This window comes from Vulpes lagopus, chromosome 3, assembly GCF_018345385.1.
Source record: "Vulpes lagopus strain Blue_001 chromosome 3, ASM1834538v1, whole genome shotgun sequence".
NCBI classification, from domain to species: Eukaryota; Metazoa; Chordata; class Mammalia; order Carnivora; family Canidae; genus Vulpes; species Vulpes lagopus.
Window position 1 is genome coordinate 151,738,760 of NC_054826.1, and position 14,451 is coordinate 151,753,210.

Genomic DNA, 14,451 nt, shown 5'->3' on the forward strand with positions numbered 1-14,451 from the left:
TCCGTCAAAACCGCGCTCTTTGTTTTCCCTGCGGCAGGGGCGCGTCAGGTTAGACACGCCTCGTGCAGTGGCGGCCGCAGGTGCGGGGGTGGGGGGCAGCCAGGGGGGCCTCCCCCTTTCTCCAGAGCTCTGCAGCCGCGCAGCCCAGACCCACCTTCCCGCTCACTGTCTGCTCGGCCTCCCTCCGCGGCCCCACCGCAGCCGCGCGCCCCGGGGTCGCCCCCAGCTCCCGGGCCCTCCTTCCCGCCGCGCGCGCGTCCCGTCGCGGCCCGAGGCCCCGGAGCATGCGCCGTGCGGCGCCGCCGCCCTCCGCCCCCCCGTCCCGCGGCAGAGTTATGCCAAGTATGTGAGGAGCCCGCGAGGGCCAGCGCCGGTCATGGGGCGCCGCCGCCGCCGCCGCCGCCGCCGCGAGCGCAGGCTTTTCCCGCACCGGGCTCCGTCCTCCTCCCGCAGCGGGGGCGAGCCCGGCTGTTGAGGCGGCGGGGATGGCGGACCCTCTGAGGAGGACGCTGTCCAGGCTCCGGGGGCGCCGGAGCCCCCACGCTGCCGGGGGGCTCGGGCTCCGGGCGGGCGACGCCGCCGCCGCCCCGGCCGCCCCCTCAGGCGAGCACGCCCGCGGGGCCCGGCCGAGCCTGCAGCCGCCGCCGCCGCCGCCGCCCGCGTGGGGCCCCGGGGCGCGGGGAGCGCTCGGGCCTCGCCGGCGCGGCGGGAAGGAGGCCGCCTCCTCGGGCCGCGGGCTCCGCCGCGCCCGCCCGCACGCCCCGCCGGGCCCCGAGGGCAGCGGGGACGACGCCGACTGCGACGAGAACCTGCCCGGCGGCTGGCGGTCGGCGCCCGCGCCTCAGGGGGCGGAGGCGGAGGCAGAGCGGCGGCCCCCGCCCCCCGCGGCCGCGGGCCCCTCCCCGGGGGCGGAGGGCGGCCGCGCGGAGACGGGCAGGCTGCGGACCCAGTTGCGAGAGGCCTATTATCTGCTGATCCAGGCCATGCACGACCTGCCCCCTGACTCCGGCGCGCGGCGGGGCGGCGGGGCTTGGGCGGACCGCGGCCGCCCGGGGAGAGCGCGGCGGCGGGGAGGCGGGGGCCGCCCTTGGCAGCAGGTGTCCCCGCCCCGGCCGCCTCCGAGGGCGTCGGGGGGAGGCCGCCCGCGGACTCCTCGGATGCGGCCGGCCCGCAGCAGGAGCCTCGAGAGCCTCCGGGCGGGCGCCGAGCCGCCTCCCTGGGCGCGGTGGCCGAGCGACAGCTGCGTCAGGTGCGGCGCGCGCGGAGCCCTGGGCGAGCCCCCGCCACGTGGAGGCGGGATGGACGGCCGGGCCGGCGGCGGCGGCGGCGGCGCCCGGGCTCCCGGCCCCGGGGACCCGGGGCGCCCCTCGGGGAGCGCCTGCAGGGGGCCGGCGGGGGCGCGCGGCGGCCGGGAGGGGCTCCCTCTCGTCAGGCCCCCCGCGGTGACCGTCAAGAAGCTGCAGAAGTGGATGTACAAAGGACGCCTGCTGTCCCTGGGCATGAGGGGGCGCTCCCGCGGGACGCCCCCCAAGGTGGCCGCCGCGCAGGCAGCCTCCCCGAATCTGGGCCCGCTGGAAGTGCCAGAGAGCCCGGTGCGCTCGGTGCCCGCAGACCCGGGAATGACGCTAACAGGTAGGACGCTTCGCGGGGTGCGAGGAAGACTTGGAGTCTTCATGTTTCCCCCGCTGGGCTTGTGTCTAAAGAGCGAGGAGTAGGTATGGGTTTTTTTTTTTCTTTTTTCTTTTCTCTCTTTTTTTTCAGACAGGTACGTGCCAGGGCCAAAGTAAGTGTCAGCTGAATGCACCAGTATAATGCTTTCACTCGCTTTGCTTTTTCTTTTTTTTCTTTTTTTTTTTAAAGACAGTGGCATGAGGAACTTGGGGTTTTTTGTTTTTTGTTTTTGTTTTTTTTTTAAGAACGAGAGTGCCTACTGCTCAGCACAACACTGAAAAAAGGCTAAGTTCACCACATGCTTTTAGTAGAGTTGGGCGGTGCTGCCTTGATTTTTATTCTTTGTGGCTCTAGGCAAATCCGTAGACTTTGTGGAGTTTGTGAATTTGAATTGGATCCAAGGTAGACTTTACGGGCTTCATAAACTGTCATTTTACTCATTACACGTTTGTGTGTGTGTGTGTTTTCTCTTCCAGGCGCGCGTGCACACAGCACAGAGATACACACAACCAAACCCCCAAACCAACACTCCCCGTCCCCCAGAAAAATTCCAACTAAAATTTCTTTTTATTTTTTTTTGAAGATTTTATTCATGAGACAGAGAGAGAGAGAGAGGGACAGAGACACAGGCAGAAGGAGAAGCAGGCTCCATGCAGGGAGCCCGTCGTGGGACTCGATCCCCGGTCTCCAGGATCAGGCCCTGGGCCAAAGGTGGCGCTAAGCCGCTGAGCCACCCGGACTGCCCCTAAAATTTCTTTTTAGACACGTAGGATCTCGCCTACTTCTCCTCTTCACCTTTCCGCCCTTCTCCCTCCCGCAAAAAACTCCTAACAAAGTGAGTAATCTCTTTATTGTGGAAAATCGAGAGCACAATTATTTTAATCAAAAAAAGATGTCTCATGTACTTCTAAGAAAGCACAGACATTTAAAGTCATTTGTAGGGATCCCTGGGTGGCGCAGTGGTTTGGCGCCTGCCTTTGGCCCAGGGCGCGATCCTGGAGACCCGGGATCGAATCCACATCAGGCTCCCGGTGCATGGAGCCTGCTTCTCCCTCCGCCTGTGTCTCTGCCTCTCTCTCTCTCTCTCTCTGTGACTATCATAAATAAATAAAAATTAAAAAAAAAAGTCATTTGTAAACTTAACTCCATTTTTCCTTATAAGATTTTGCTCCTCACTTTGTGTGTAATTTTTAAATTTTCACTGAGGGTTTAGATTACCAATTCTAGAAATCTTTTAGTTGTGTTGTAAATAGTAAAAATTCTTTCGTGAAAGAAGTATAATACCTTCAAACTGAGTCCAAAATAATATGATCCCTTGAATTACAATCTTAAATACAAGGACTTTTAGTGAACATAAAGATTTACATGTCATTAATTGTTTAAAACGTATTAGATGGTGAAATGTAAAAAGCGTTCAGAGTACTTGGCATTTTCTCTGGTAAGAATTACAAATCCTCCAGGACTGGGTTTATACACATTAACTTTGTTTAACCAATACAAAACAGTGGAGAGAAACAAAGTTCACAAAACTAATAACAGGGTGAAGGCAAATCAAATGATTCATTTAAAGCGTATACAAACTTGACAAGTTTTTTTGAATCTAAATCACTAACCCATACCTGTCAAATTTTTTCCTCAAATTTATTCCATTTCATTTGAATAAAAGGATAACAGGATGTAATTTTTTTTGTAAAGAGATGTACTTTATGCTAAATTCATATTAAAATATGCATTTGCAGGAGTAAAGTATTTGTAATCATTATATTTCATTGCCACTATATCTTTATCTCCCATGATCTTGGTTCATTTAACTCTTGTAAAATCGTTAGATTTCAGCTGTAACAAAAATCTGCATAAAACTTTAGTCAAATATTTTTTACTCTTTTGTTGCAAAGGTTAAACATTTATCATCTGATGGCTTTTATTTTAAGGCCCCCAGTTATAGAATAATAAACATTCAAGGATTTTAAAAGTAGTAAGAAATGTAGTAAGGCTTAAGAATGAATTCATTGATTTTTTTTTTCGTTGAGAAACTAAGTGGAAGTAAGTAACCTTAAAAGAAATTAAAACGTTAGAATTATTATGTGGTAGTATTTTAGATATTTTACAAGAAATTAAGCAAAAGCTTGGATAATTTATGGTTTAAACAACTTTCTCAGATGTTACTTACTGTTATTAATCAGATATTATTTCCTTTCAAATCTTTAAGGAAATATAAAATTTTGTGTAATGTTTACATATCTAGTATAGATTTGGAGAGTTAATCTTGTTTTTTAATTTTTTTTCATGAAGGTTAGTTTAACTTATAAAACTATTCTGGATACTTTGCATGGTTCTCATATTAACACCTCCCCCCCCCCCCCAGGTATAACATCTGTCATTTAACAACAACAAAAGGAACGGGTTAAGTAGTTTGCCCAAGGTCACTCAAATTAGTATATGGTTTGTATATACTAGTATATGGACTCAAACTATTATAGGGATTCAGACTCCGGTCTCTATTATGACTCCAAAACCCATATTTATTTAACGTCAAACAGATGTTAAAGTTCTTTAGAGGTCTGATGTGTGGATTGAAGAGAAGAATGGAATTTCAACAAGGTTTAGAGGGGTAGGTAGCTACCTCAAAGTTGCAGAGATGAGATCTCAAAGGTTTTTAAGACAATTTTTAAATCAATATATCTATTTTAAAACTTTACCCTTAAATATTAACTTTTTTTTTTTTTTTTTTAAAGATTTTACTTATTTCAAAGAATGGGAGAAAGCACGAGCAGGGGGAAGGGGTGGGGGAGAAGCAGCTTCTCTGCTGAGCAGAGAGTCCAATGCAGGCACTATCCCAGGACCCTGAGATCCTGACCTGAGCCAAAGGCAGATGCTTAACTGACTGAGCCACCCAGGTGCCCCTAAATGTTAACTCTAGTTCCGATTGAAGTTACTTAGATTCTACTTCTTCTTCTTCTTTTTTTTTCTTTTTACATCTTTTCCCAATTTTATTTTTCAATTATGTTTTCTAAAAAATTAATTGGGCAATCCAAATGAAATACAAATACATTCTAGATTGTATAAAGATGTTAAATAGACTAGAAGGTTAATATCACACTTTTCTATACAGTATTATTTGTGAGGATTTTTTGTTTCAAAATAAGGTTATAGAATTTGTAATGTAGAATAACTATATAATGGACTAGAGATACCTAATCTACCTAATAAATACTTAAGTATTTTGGAAGTTTTGATACTATGTAACAAGTGGAAGCTAAAATGCTTTTCTTTTTTGTTTTTTTGTTTTGATTTTGAAGATTTTTATTTATTTTTTCAAGAGAGACACACAGAGAGAGGCAGAGACACAGGCAGAGGGAGAAGCAGGCTCAATGCAGGGAGTCCAATATGGGACTCAATCCTGGGACTCTAGGATCATGCCCTGAGCCAAAGGTGGATGCTCAACTGCTGAGCCACCCAGGCATCCCTCTTTTTTGTTTTTAAAGATTTTATTTATGTATTTGAGAGAGAGAGAGAGAGCATGAGAGCACAGCAAGAGGAGGGGCAGAGGGAGAGGGAGAGGGAGAAGCAGACTCCTCGCTGAGCAGGGAGCCTGACAAAGGGTTTGATCCCAGTACCTCAGGTTAATGACTGGAGCAGAAGTCAGAAACCCAACCGAGTGAGCCACCCAGGCTCCCCCCAAAAGGATTTTCTATTTTGATTTCTGGCTTCTGTTAGGAACTTCTAAAACTTTAGATAGTATAACAATGCTAAAGATTTGGTGCATTGGGTATGTTGTGTTCACAGATTGGCCAATTTGTTCTTAATTGAGATGATTATTTAAGAAATCTAAAGTCATTACACATGGTAATATTGTCAAGTTTCTGCAAGCCTTAAGATTACGAAGGTATTTGCCAACTATAGTTGATTGTAAGTCTTTATAAACAAGTTTAATTAGCACATAGTACTTAGAAATAAATTTAAAAGCACTAGGTTTAGCTATTTCAGCCTTTTATAGCTTTAAAAAAATAATTAGCCTATTTTGACTCTACTTTTGCTGCTGTACTATCTGTGAAAGGAAAATTTAGGGCATGTAACTTGTTAATATTTTGTCTAAAAATTTTAGGCAATTCTTTAAATATAGTATTAATTAATTAACTGGATAATCTGTGCATTATACCTTAAAGTGAGGTTGACATTTCTGATGTGGAGTCCCACCTATTTCTTCTCTTTTCTCAAGTATTTGTAGCTCTGACTTATCTTTATGTATTTTTTCCAACAAATTTTTTTATGCATTAGTCCTCTTCAAGATTAGTAGCAATATGCAAATAATTTTTTACTGTCTTCTAGTTGTATTTATTTATTTATTTTAAAAAGATTTTATTTGTTTATTCATGAGAGATACAGAGAGAGAGAGAGGCAGAGACACAGGCAGAGGGAGAAGCATGCTCCATGCAGAGAACCCGATGTGGGACTCATCCCTAGACTCCAGGATCACGCCCTGAGCCGAAGGCAGACGCTTAACTGCTGAGCCACCCAGGCATCCCTATTTATTTATTTTTAAGGTTTTATTTATTTGAGTGAGTGAGTGAGAGAACATGCACACGTGTGCACAATCAGGAGAGACAGAGGGAGAACCAGACTCCCTGCTGAGGAGCCTGATGTTGGGCTGGATCCAAGACCCCTGGATGGTGACCTGGGCCAAACGCAGACTCTTAACTGACTGAGTCACTTAAGTCCAGGACTTAAGTCCGGGACCACTGTCTTCTAGTTTTAAATCCCCCTCTGAAAAATTATACCATTGTGGCCCTAGAAGTGAGCCCACTTTTTTTTTTTTTTTTTTTTGGAAGAGCGCCATAGAACATTGGAGTTGCCTGAGAATTACAAATTCAGCAGAAAATAGTGGGTTGATTTGAAAGTCCTACATTTCTAAGTGGAGTTTATTTTTTGAGAATTGCTGAGGCTATTTTCTAGACCATTGCCACTCAAAGCAGGGTTATTAAACAGTGCTTTTCAAACTTAATGTGCATACGAATTCCCTGAAAATCTTGTTAAAATGCGGATTTATAGGTATGGGGGTGAGACCTGAGAGTTTGCATTTTAACAAACTCCCAGCGTAGCTGCTACTATTTGGTACATACTTTGAGTAGTTAGGTTCTAGAGTTCCCAGTACCCCATCACCTATCTTGATTTATTTGTTAAAGTTTTGGCAAAGCATTCTACTTTATTCTGATACTTGATACTTAAACTAATCCCTATTAGAACAAAACAGTTGAGCTCTTTCTGCTTCAGTTTTATTATGTATACATTTATACTTACTACTTACTTACACATGACAGGTTTAAGCAATTCCCTCTATATTGGTCTCATCTTGCACCAATAAACATGAGATTTTGGAATCTGCCAGAGAAGAGACCACATAGTATTCTGGTTAACAGAATAAGGCCTGTGGGTTTCTGATCAGCCCCACAACTTGCCAGGCTTGTGACTTTGAACAGGTTACTCAGCACTGCATAGCCTTAGTCCTCAGGCTGCTGTGAGGATAATAAAAGATAATCCATTTGGTACCATGCTTGGTGCTACACTTGATCTTAGCCAAAAGGCCGAGAAGCGATCCATGCTTGGTGCTTAGTTAGCTATTATCAAGAGAAAGGCAAGCTGGCTTTGTGGGAATACTACTTTGCCCAGATCATTAGGATTCTGGATGGAGAGTGAAATTATCAGAAGTTGAGTACACTGGGAATTGAAAGGAACACTGGGAAAGAACACTGGGAATTGAGCTAGAACACACCCCTTTAGGGGCACTTATTTATTCTACTCATCTTTTCTTTCTTGCATCTTTGTCTTGTTCTTCCTCCTTACTGTGGTAGAACTGAAAACAGTCTCAGGGATTCTTCTCTACTGTCCCAAAAGCTAGCACACAGCTTTTTTCTTAAGGCTTTTGTTGCTAGTCACAAGAGAGGAAACATAAAGATAGAAAAATAACTTCCTTTTTCATTGTACCTATTTTCCCATTTAGATTTATCTGGAAAAAAGAAAGGCATTTATATATATATATATATATATATATATATATATGTATATAATGTGTGTGTGTGTGATTTATATATATATATATATATATATATAAATCATGCATAAACCTAAGGCTTATTAAATTTATTCTAGTCATTTCATCTGGGCTGCCAAGTTTCACTTTAAGCAGGACTGTTTGTATTTATTTAAACTTTAATAGAGTATTTGTAAGAATACTTTTATTTGGGATTTTTTAAGGAGCAGTAAGCAAAAACAATAGTTTATTTCTGCAGTAGGACTCTTGTAAATGATGAAAAGATGTTGTATATAGGTACATTTTCAGGGAGGGTTAAATACATAATTTCTCAGAAAGTATGCTGATAATTTTGAGCCAGAGCACTAGTTAAATGTTTAGTAATAGTAATTTTTATTTATTATGAAATAATAGTTAAAAACACACATTTGGCTTGAGTAGTTCAGTACTATGTAAAATATTTTTCTGAGTGAAAAACGTAATTGCCACTTCTGCATTCTCTAACAGATTTTCAAAGTAAACTGACTTTAATTAGTCATTTAATTAATTATACCATAACATGTATTATTGTAAGGGAATAGATGTTTTTGCCTTGCAATTTTGCATACTTATTTTGGTATCTTTTTGACTTGTGTATCTTCTTTGTGTATGTGTGTGTGTATGAATGTAGCTGTAGGTAAAACTAACAGAAGTTAAAGGTAATTTAAATTTATGCCAGTAGGGTTTAACATTAAGTTTTGCATAAAAAGGAATAAGTGGAAGATTACAAATAGCTCTCCATTTCTGTGTAATTAGCATTCATATATATATGTATATATATATACATATATGTAATATATATATTCATATATATATGTAATTAGCATTCATATATCTCCATTAACTACAGCATCCCTGTAGTTAATGGAGATAAAAATGAAGTGTTTAAAATTCTTTATAAATAATTGCTCAAGTAAAATTTAGTACCCTACATGCATTGCTTATATTCAGTTTTAATAAATGAATAAATTTGGACCTTATTAGAAATCAAAATAATGTACCTATTTATCTCTAAATTTCAACTTCAGCATATAGTATTTTGAATTATTCAGCAATAGCAATCAGACTTAAAATCAGACTTTGATTTTAAGTTATTGTAGTTTGTAATTTAATGAAAAATAGTTGCATTGTATTTCATGTAATTATACCTTTTAATATTATACATTAAATACTTACATTAATGGATCTATCAATTTGCTTAAATATGGGATGCTAGTAGCTTTGTTTTTCTCATTGTGGTTCCTTGGAATGCAGTACAAGTAGAAGCATGTTTATTTTAATTAAAATGTATCTCAAAAAAAAGTGTACGTCAAAAAAAATAGGACTCAAAATAATTTATCTATATAAAATTTTGGATCTTTTGAGAGATATCTGAGAAAAAAATAAATAAGATGTAACTTCTAGCCGTTGTGAATTGTATACTTAATTTTATACCTTTGGCTTCAAATTTATAATTACATAAAAACTACAAATAATATCTTGTAAATGTCTGAAATGCTATTAAATAATATAGGATTTGGGCTTAAATGTGAAATAGATTTAGTACACTTGGCAAAAAGACATGGCCACTAAAAACCCAGAAACCACAGTGATTCCTGAGTATGTGTTCATTTCCAGTTCCTAATTTCTTTTTCTTTTTTTTAAGAGATTTTATTTATTTATTCACGAGAGACACACAGAGAGAGAGAGGCAAAGACATAGGCCGAGGGAGAAGCCAGCTCCATACAGGGAGCCTGATTGGGACTTGATCCCAGGACTCCCAAGATCATGCCCTGGGCCAGAGGCAGGCGCTAAATTGCTGAGCCACCCAGGGATCCCCCTCCAGTTCCTAATTTCTTTGATTTTAAAGGAGACAGAACCAAAGAAGGACTCTCGAATCTTCACATTTTTCATTAAGCTAAATCAACTTAAAATATTTATTGAATAGCTGTTACATGATTGCATATTAAATCTTGGAGAGTATCTCTTAGTAGCAGCCCAGATATACTGCTACAGACTTTGGAGTCAGAAGAGTTTATTTAAAGTGCTGCTTTTCCTATTTACCAACTAGATGATCTCGGCAGGTTATTACTTGACTTTTCCGAGCAGTACCGTATAGTTTTCAAAATATTTCCAAAATATTATCTCACTTAATTCTTACCAGCAACCACCCAATAAGGTTAACTAGGTTATTGTCACCATGTTCTGAAAGGGTTGCCTACTTCCCTGCTTTTGGTGGGTGGGCATGTGTAGGGAAGATGAGTTAAGAGCATTGATTGTAGGGTTAGACTACCTTAAATTTGAATACAGCTAGCACCTTGACCACATTCCTCATTTTTTTCTGGCTTATGGAAATAATCATACCTGTCTTAGCATTTTTGTGGAGGTTAAACGAAGTTAAGAGCTTTCTTACTGCTTTATCTCTCATTGCTAATACGTAATAGGAACTCCATAAATAAATGCATAATAGGCATTCATGGGAGTTTCCTTCTCTTTTGATTCCTAGTCTATTCCTGCCTCTGGAACTAATTGAACTTGAAACCCCATTTATGTGTGAGGGTTTAAAAAAAAATTCTTTTATAAAGATTTTATTTATTTATTCATGAGAGACACAGAGAGAGGCAGAGACATAGGCAGAGGGAGAAGCAGGCTTCCTGCAGGGAGCCTGATGCAGAACTTGATCCCAGGACCCCGGGATCACTACTTGAGGCAAAGGCAGATGCTCAACCACTGAGCAACCCAGGTGCCCTTTTGAGGGGTTTTTAAAATTAATTTTTAAAATTTAATTGCTTGCTTAGGTAAAATTTAGTATTTTTTAAAATTTACTATTAAATTTTTTTACATTTTTGGGATCCCTGGGTGGCGCAGCGGTTTAGCGCCTGCCTTTGCCCCAGGGCGCGATCCTGGAGACCCAGGATCGAATCCCACGTCGGGCTCCCGGTGCATGGAGCCTGCTTCTCCCTCTGCCTATGTCTCTGCCTTTCTCTCTCTCTCTCTCTCTCTCTCTCTCTCTGTGTGACTATCATAAATAAATAAAAATTAAAAAAAAAAAAGAAAAAAAATAAAATTTTTTACATTTTTAAAGGGATTTTTGTTAAGTAGAGGGAGGTTACTGAAAGCCTTGGTTACGCATGAATGTAATTTTTTCATTGTTATTAAGCTCCTCATAGTTTAATGTGTTTTTATCACTCTGTTATTGGGCTGTCATATTTTATTTGCTGTAACACTAAAATGAATCAACTATATATGCACTTAAAGTAGCACAGACTATAATTCTATAATTTATAAACCTGGCATGATCTTAAATTTTTTGAAATGTGGTTTTGTTAATGTGGTTTCTATGTCTAGTGAATTAGTATTCCGGTTTATATTTAGCTTATTGACTGTCATCGAAGCCTGCTTTATACAATTCTCTGGATGTGTAAAATTTTCCTCTTTATATGAAATTAATGTTACATATACATTTTTAGAGTCTTATCACATATTAACACAAAGACATATCAAGTATTTGATCAAGTACCTTAAGGGTAGGAACTATTTTGTTCATTCTTCTCTTTGTGCTCCTTAAGTTTGTGTCTGGCCAGTAATCATAGCTGGTTGTATTTACCATGAGACAAGATACCTGGTTCTAATCTAGAGCCTTCTTAAGGGATTTGTATTTGTATTTTTGCCTAGATATTTAAAACTTAAACACTGCATAACTGTGTGATTAGGAAACAGATATGTTGAAATTTCAGTAATCAGGAAAGCATTTAGTAATAAGTAAGCCACACTTGTTTTTAAAGATTTACTCAAAGTTAATCTTTGTGTGAAAAAGTAGAAATATTACTTATGTTTTCTAAAGACTCTGGTCCTCGTAGTAGTGAGTTGGAAATTATTAAAAATATTAGTTAAAGGCATATTGTGTACAAAGCATTCTTTGTGTTTTATAAAGTATGTTTTGCCTAGGGTGAGTCTTTGTTAGCCCTGTCATGTTTGAAAGGCAATCTCAGAATTTGTTTATTCTTTTTCTTAGAGTTCTTATGTCACTTATGCTAATAGTCTAAATAGTAGAAATTATTTTTTGGTGAAAAAGCCAAAATTTTTCTTGTTTCATTTTAGTCTCCAAATATAAGTAATACTACTTTTCATCTTTCTGAAAATCGTATTTTAATAACTGATTTCCAGTTACCTGTCTGTTGTGGTATGTTAGGCATTATATCACTACATTCTTCTTTTTTTTTTCTGTTGAAACAGATTTATTTGAAAATGTCTATGCGTCTTCAGTGAAGAGAAGAGAACTTGAAGATCTGAAGGACAATATTGGATTCAGAAGTCATAAACCACTTAATAGCATCACTGTGTCAAAGAAACGCAACTGGCTATATCAGAGTACTCTGCGATCTTTTAATTTGGAAGAAGAAAATAAGAAATGCCAAGACATAAATCACTTATCTGTCTCGCCTAAACATCAGCTATCACAACCTTTTTTCAAGTCATCTGAAGAATACTGTACATATGTGGTGTGTAATGCTACAAATTCTTCATTATCAAGAAACTGTTCTTTAGACTTCAATGAGGAAAATGATGCAGATGATGAAGGAGAAATATGGTACAACCCCATTCCTGAGGACGATGACTTTGGCCTATCAAATGCCTTGACTTTCGGTGAGGCAGACCCTCCCGTTCTGAAGTTTCCTGGTGTTAGTTTGAGAGTATTATCTGGTAGTGACCTAATGAAAGCAGAACAGTACACTGAAGACTTGCTGTGCTCTTCAGAACACAGAGGCAATGTTCAGACCACACAGTCAAATGAAATGAATCCTGTAGAGCCCATCCATTCCTCAGAGTTCGTGCAGCAGTACAAGCAAAGGCTTGGATACAAGACACAAGAAGGTATAATGGTAGAGGAAAGTCTCATGTTGAAATCTCCTTTTGTAGGTAAAGATGATCATACATTTGCTTTTTCTTTTTCCATTTTTTAATTCTTTGACAGTAGCCAAAACTAAATATAGATGTATGTTATAGCTATATACTTTTCCTTACAAAGTGAGTGTATTTTCATAAAAATAAAGAAAACAAAAATGTTTACAAACATTTTTTATATAAATGGTGGTTTAATTAATTCCTATCACAGACTTGTTTTTGTAAGGGGTGAAGATGCTAGGATAGTCCTACACTAACTGTTAGCAAGTCTGTCCTTAGAAATAGTAATTGCTTTTCTCTTAGCTGAAAGAATAGAATCACAAGGAGTGGAAGAGAAAAATATATTCTTTGTATAAGTCTGATTTTGCTTTATTCACTCATTTACATCTAGCCTGGTTACAGCTGAAAAGTTGTATATTCAGTGTACCAGTAATTATTACTTTATGGTTTCATGCCTACATTTTCTCATGAACCAAAGGAAAGGAAGAGGAGAAAAAGAAATGAGAGGTAGAAGTGAAGACTTTGGAAACAGGTGCTATAACATTGTTTCCCAGAGTTTTCTCCTGAAGTTAAGCACCAGTTGCCCATGGTAGTAGCAGGCTTGATAATTCTTGAATTTTCCCCTGAATTTTCTTCAGGGGAATTTACTTCTTGCTAGTACTTCTGTACTTTACAAATAAAGTACTTGAATTTGAATCCTTTTTCTCAGGGATATGAGGAGGTAAATATATTGATAAGAGGAAAAGTGAGTTAAAAAACTGTAGTGTATGATGTCAGTTTTTTTTAAAGAAACACTGAAAAGTTATATCAGGAATATTAAGTAACCCCTCACCCCCACCCCTATCCACCCGTCCTTTGTTGGGGTTGAAGGTAATGAAAAACTTTATGTGTGTGCATTTCTAATTGTAGATTGACTTTTCAGCATGAATTTGTGTTTTTTTTTTGTAATCTGGATGGAGAGAGAAATAAATGCTATATAACAGAATATATATGCTTTATGGCTCAGTTGGTTAAGCATCCAACTCTTGATTTAGGCTCAGGTCATGATCCCAGGGTTCTGGAATCTAGCCCCAAGAATTGCGGTAGGCTCCCTGCTCAATGGAGAATCCGCTTCTCTCTCTGCTCTTCCCCTCCTCCTGCTTGTGCTCTCTCTCTCTGTTAATTTATTATTTTTTTTTCTTTTTTTTTTATTTATTTATTTTTTATGATAGTCACAGAGAGAGAGAGCGAGAGAGGCAGAGACACAGGCGGAGGAAGAAGCAGGCTCCATGCACCGGGAGCCTGATGTGGGATTCGATCCGGGGTCTCCAGGATCGCGCCCTGGGCCAAAGGCAGGCGCCAAACCGCTGCGCCACCCAGGGATCCCTGTTAATTTATTATTAAATAAATAAATAAATAAATAAATAAATAAAATCTTTAAAATATATATATAATAGTTTGGAATGAAGGTTGTGATTAGGGTGGAGTGGTAAGGAAGGAAGGCTTAAAGGAGTATGACAGAGAGTTGGTATGGTGCAAAAAAGGCAAGAAGGTATAAGAATAACTGCTAAGTTAGAAGGCCGTTGTTTGTAAAGTGATACATACTTTGATTTAAGTACTGTCTTTAAAATTTATTATTTTATGTTTGTGGCAAATTGTGAACCTAGAAAGACTAACAGACATTACAAAAACAGAAAACAACCCCCAAACTTGAAAATACAATAGGGCTGTCATTTATATCTCCTTTCTCACTGTTATTCTTCTCTTTAACATTCTATTAAAATATAAGCAGTCCTAAGTTGACCAAAGGAAATATTTATTTTTTTATAAATATTTACTTATTTATTTTA

General features: G+C 40.2%; 1 protein-coding gene across 4 annotated transcripts in view; it reads left to right on the forward strand.

The window, feature by feature from the left end:
• The first annotated feature begins 391 nt into the window (after positions 1–391).
• SYDE2 (synapse defective Rho GTPase homolog 2) overlaps positions 392–14,451 on the forward strand; it is a 49,045-nt gene continuing 34,985 nt past the window's right edge. For 3 of the 4 annotated variants that reach the window (XM_041749803.1, XM_041749806.1, XM_041749805.1), the window contains exons 1-2: positions 392–1,632; positions 11,954–12,637. In XM_041749803.1, coding sequence (XP_041605737.1) covers positions 486–1,632; positions 11,954–12,637 — 1,831 coding nt within the window. In that variant the 5' untranslated portion in view covers positions 392–485. The remainder of the gene's footprint in view (positions 1,633–11,953; positions 12,638–14,451) is intronic. The other variant, XM_041749804.1, reaches the window with a different exon arrangement.